Here is a 5,333-nt window from a genome sequence, read left to right on the forward strand (position 1 = left end):
TTTGTAATTTAGATGGAAGAAGCCTCGAAAAAAATATATAGCTGAAATACGAAAAAAATTGAAAGTTTGTTTTGTCCATTTTGATTTTTTCAAATACTCCCATTTCGAAATTTGAAAAATCCCCAGGTCAACCACTATCGGCATCTTTTAAGAGTAACTAGCAATTGTTTTGACCGTCGCAGACCCATCCGTTGCGCTACAATCGTGCACACCGAGAAGGACTTCATCGTCTAGTTAAATGCGAAGATCGGCATGGTCCTGGAGAGTGCGCGCACTGGCGCCAACGGCAAAATTAGCGTCCATCCATGCTCTTAATGCACCTTTAATCCTAAATCGATGCGGCGTGTTCTTTTTATGTACTGACGATTCTTGCAAACCCTTACATTTCACAGGTCTGCCCCCTTAACCGACAGTGCGATCACTTGGTCCTGCAGGGACCGTTTAATGAGGGATGGGTTTGACACCAATGACATTTCAAAATTAATCATACTGATGTTAGCCGGAAAAGTATAACGCTGAAGTGTACTTTACCCTCGTGACAGATGCTATGGTACTGCCAATGCGGTCACCCTTGATCAGATATTGATTGTCGACGTACAACGACTCCATGTCAGCGTCTTCGTGCGTGAGCAGCTTGGTCAATGTTGATTTACCCGCGCCAGTGTTTCCAAACACGAGCACAACGTCCTCTGGAACAACCAGCCGCTCATCAGGCGGCTGGCAGCTGTAGAGGTCCGCACACTAGAAAAATCCGAAAAGACCACATTATTAAATGTGATCTGAAAACGCTTCACGCATACCGGGAGTAGAGTTAGAATTCTTTTGGCAGAGATATTGTTCTTACATACTGAGAGAGAAATTACGTTACAACACGTGTCTCCATTGTGAGAGTAGTGCTATATGGAGAGGCAACGAAAAGCCCCTGCTGCTGTACATGGCTGAACATTTTACCAGATTTCTATGCAACGCGGCTACTTATAATGGCGCGGAGGGTCTCCTCCACTCGAGAGATGTCTTTTCTATGACCCTTCAAAATTGGAAATTCCTCCGACCAGCCATAGTTTGTAACACGCTTAGGAACTGCGCTGCAGTACTGATTCGGCCACCTGCTGCCGCGGTCGGGGTGGCGAAGCGTCGCCGCGGAAAGTCCAAAATCCCGTTTGTGATCAAGCGACAGCGTGTAAAGGCCCAGAGGACGATTCGTCTCATCATATACGGAGGGCCTTCATTCCACGATGTGCACTTTTTTCACATTTCCACCGTTTTTATGGTGATTTTAAAATTTCGCAGCTACGCTCCGCCACCCTGACCGCGGTAGCAGGTGGACGAATCAGCGCTGTAGCGCCGTTTCACGGTGTTTTCTGAACTTCGACTGGTCGGAGGAAGTTCTAATTTTGAAGGGTCCTAGAAAAGACACCACTTGAAGGAACGATACCCTCCGCGTCATGATAAGTGGTCGCATCGCCCAGAAAACTGGCAAAATGTTCTGCCACGTACACCAGCAGGGACGTTTCTTTCCATGAAGCAGTACTCTCATGTCTCCATGTAGGCTATGAATGAATGAATTCACTTTGGGGCCACGGTAGTGGTCTACAGCTGATGTCGAGGGGTGAATAGCTACGCAAAAGTGTACACACTAAAAGCTTAGGAAAATTTTCATTCATGGTTACTAAGTTATTCATACTGGCGAACGAGGGGGCAATAACTTCGAATTCAAGTGATTCCCGGAATCCATGATTCCCATTGTTTCCCGTCGTGATTCTCGTTCATTTCCGTGGTTTTCGGTCGTTTTTGTTAATTTAAATAACGGCGGGATACTGTTTAAATGGCTGAGCCTTAAAGCAATTAGAAATAAAGAATCTGAATAAAAATAAGAGGCGAAGCCTTAACAATCGAGTCGAGTAGCCCCCATGAGTTTGGGAGATCACGGCCCAACTTATGGGGATCCAACCTTCCCAATGGTAAAGTTTATAGGGTTAATGTGAGTCAAAGATATGTTTTTCTGATGAGTACAAAAAATTGCTGCGAAACTAATTCTGGAGCAATTATTACCGTTGGAAAGATAACTGACGTCAAGGTTAAAATGAGCGCTAGCTTCTAAAACGCCTTATGTTGCAGTCTGTGCGTTGGCAAGCCTGCGCATGAGAACGGCATGATTGAACTGAGGTATCTTTCGTACGCGCGAGGAGCGGCGTCGAGGAAATGGGCAAAATGGGTACAAAAAAAAGCTAAGGAGGAGAGAAGTTGAAAATAACTTATCCATGATAAGTAATTGCCAACATAACAAAATCACAAAACAACGCAAACGCACATCGCTTCCGCGACCAGGGATCAGCCTCTTTGTCTATAACAATGCCTAGTTAAGTTTGTGCCCTCTCCCGGTCTACTAGGAAGGTGTGCCGGGTGTCCAGGCTTAGCCATGCCAGAACGTTGGGTTGCCTTTGCACTAGCTACAGGGGCTGGAGGCGCGGCGGGCGCTGGGGGAGCTCCGCCATCCGCCCCGCGCCTGCAGCCACTGCAGCCAGTAAATAGGCAATTTAACTTGGCCGGGACACCCAGCCCGCCGCACCACGTCTCGCGTAACAGGCTTCGCAATATCTCGCGAGACGCGTCTGGCATACATCTACCTAGGCCTGCGGCGCTGACACTTAACCCCTGAATCGGCCCAAAGGCAGAGTTATTTAGAACCCATCGGCCCCAGAAGTCATATGTCACAAATTTTGGTCCACAGTGTGTTTCATTTTGACGATGTACCCCAAAGGAGACTATCAAATACCTGAGAAAGAACATTAATCGGTTTTGGGGTCATTTTCGTGTGGGATACTCCGTCTGGCGGCCAAACGGTTCGAGATATAGCCAGACGGATGAAATTTGGTCCTTCGAAATTTACTTTTCCGAGTTACTTCTAAAAGATACAGAGAATATATATTACTAAAAGATATGTTTTGGGCTGCTTGCCTTAGAATTTTTGACAGGTCAATTTTTGAGCTAGAATGCTGACGTGATCTGTATTTTAATGACTCAAAACAACCCTGAGGGTTTCAGGTCGCTAGTTCAATCCGAGGGGGAATTCACTAGCGAAATAGTTCGTACACCTTCCCCGTAAATAGTCCAAAATAAAGGCGGAATAGACGCGAAATAGTCGGTGAAATAGTCGCGAAAGACCCCGGAAATACTCTGAAATACCCTGAAATACCGCGAAATACCCTGAAATAACCCGAAATAGGCAAGAATAAACCGAAATGGCAGGAGAGATAGCCGAAATGGCAGGATAAATACCACGAAATAGCCCGTACGCTACGAACCAAAGTGATTTTCCCCTTGCGGTTCAATCCGTACTCGAGTTACCGTGAATACAGACACAAAAGGCCGCTCGCACTCTACTTTGATTTCTACTGAGAAACGCGCCCCTTCACATTTTATTAAGCAAAAGCGCGCGACCAGCAAGGCTTTGGTGGTGAGATGCGCCGCTCGCCGCTCGCGGCTCGCAGCGAGACACGAGTTTGCGACCCCTGGTCTAAACGATACGAATTTCCCTCATGAAAACCTACTCTCATGAATAATCTTTTAATAACGTTAAAAAAGTTTTAAAACAAAAAGCAGTTGTGGCGACCCGTTGTTTTTGAATTTCTTGTAAAGATCATTTTTAGCCAGCCCTTCTGCTTTGAAAAAGCTATCCAACGGGCTTATGCAAACGACCTCGTTTGTGTCTGTCTGTGTCTGTTCCACTAGAGGAAGACGTGCTAGAGACTTGAAATTTTGAGGGTGTCTTGAGGTTCACTCCTAGAGAACGAAACGCCTACGGCAAATCCTGCCAACCAACCCTAAGGGTGTGGATAGGGGCATCCAAGGTTCAGAAATCCCCTCAAAAATTTATAATTTTTTATGTTCTTCTAAGGGGTAACTCGTCAAAGTAGAGCCCTTTGGGCAAGAAGTTCGTCCGTTTGGCTCTATCTAACCGTTTGGGCGCCGGAGGGTCTTTTTTGACGAAAATAACTAAAAATTGCTGCGGTGAACAGTAAGTTGTAGAAGAAGGCCTAAAATCGCAAAATACGAAAGAAACTGTACCCCTCACCAAAAAAACGTTTTCTAAGTAGAAGGGTGGGTTGTAGTCACGGTGCTTCACCGTTACATCATCGCTTTCTTATGTCAACAGAGCAAGTCTTAAAGACGACGGGTTTTAGCGAGCTGAAGGCCCGCTACATCTTCGAGTATGTTCTTCAGCAAACCGCGAGGCTGAAATGGTCGGGCCGCAGGCCCGACCATCGCCGCCGGCAGGCCAAGTAGGCCCGGCCCCTGCCGAACGGAGTTGCCGGCGGAGCGAAGCGGAGCTGGGAACTCCGTTTGGCGGAAGGGCAGGCCTGCTTGTTTCATTTAGCATTCCCTTAAATAGACCACGCCATATAAGGTAATAATAAGAAGAAAAGAATAACAAACCGTAAAAGAACTGTATTCTTATTGCCCTCCACCCTCCGTCCGTCTTCGCCCCTCGCCTTACTGTGTCCTGTTTCAGCTATTCGTTTCTTCTTCTTGCCACTGATACTGAAATGGTCTATTGGACGCCTTTCATGGTACAAAACGACCCAGATATGTTCAGATCGCTAGCTTAATTTGTGCTAGAGTTATCGTGTGCTATGAACAGCATGTAACATTTCGGTCAGTGAAGTGGAGTGTTCCCCTCTCATCAACCTCCACGACCCTAGGTTGCCAGGTTGCATGTTAAACATTTTACAATAGTGTATTTCGACTAACGGAGGAAGAAGAACAGCGGGTAGAACATAAACGTTACCGATTGGCCGAGCGCTTCCCGCCTCTACGTCACGCCGGTAGTGGGGGTAGGCGTTCGGCCAATCAGGGTCCTTTATGTTCTACCCGCTATTCTTCTTCCTCCGTTAGTCGAAATACACTATAGGGTATTCCGCTGCAAGCCAACCGGAACCTAATGAAGAAAAGTATGACTGCTCGATCTGTTTCCCTCTGCGCGCTCATGGCTGACCGCCACAGCCACGCCATCTTTGCCCAATCAGCGTTCAGGAGGAAACAGAATGGGCGCTTTTCTTCTTTAGGTTCCGATTGTTGTAGCGGAATACCCTATATAAGGGAGAGGGCTAGATCATAGGCCCTCTTTTTAGCCCGCTCTTTTGCTTAAAAGCTATATAAGCGGGCTTATGCCATCGCCTCTGTGTCTGTCTGTCTGTCTGTCTGTCTGTCTGTCCGTTTCCCAAGAAGGACGTGAGCTAGAGGTTTGAAATTTTCAGGGTATTATTGTTGTAACTTCTGGTCAACGAAACGGTTGGTGCAAATCCTGGCAACCACCCCTGAGTGGGTCTGAG

At 46.9% G+C, this 5,333-nt stretch overlaps 1 protein-coding gene across 1 annotated transcript in view; it reads right to left on the minus strand.

Annotated features, from left to right (window-relative positions):
- LOC113214914 (uncharacterized) overlaps positions 1–5,333 on the minus strand; it is a 78,657-nt gene that overhangs the window by 68,383 nt on the left and 4,941 nt on the right. Inside the window, exon 3 of the mRNA XM_052272379.1 lies at positions 532–741. Coding sequence (XP_052128339.1) covers positions 532–741 — 210 coding nt within the window. The remainder of the gene's footprint in view (positions 1–531; positions 742–5,333) is intronic.

Source organism: Frankliniella occidentalis, unplaced genomic scaffold, assembly GCF_000697945.3.
Source record: "Frankliniella occidentalis isolate FOCC.00 unplaced genomic scaffold, Focc_3.1 Scaffold203, whole genome shotgun sequence".
NCBI lineage: Eukaryota > Metazoa > Arthropoda > Insecta > Thysanoptera > Thripidae > Frankliniella > Frankliniella occidentalis.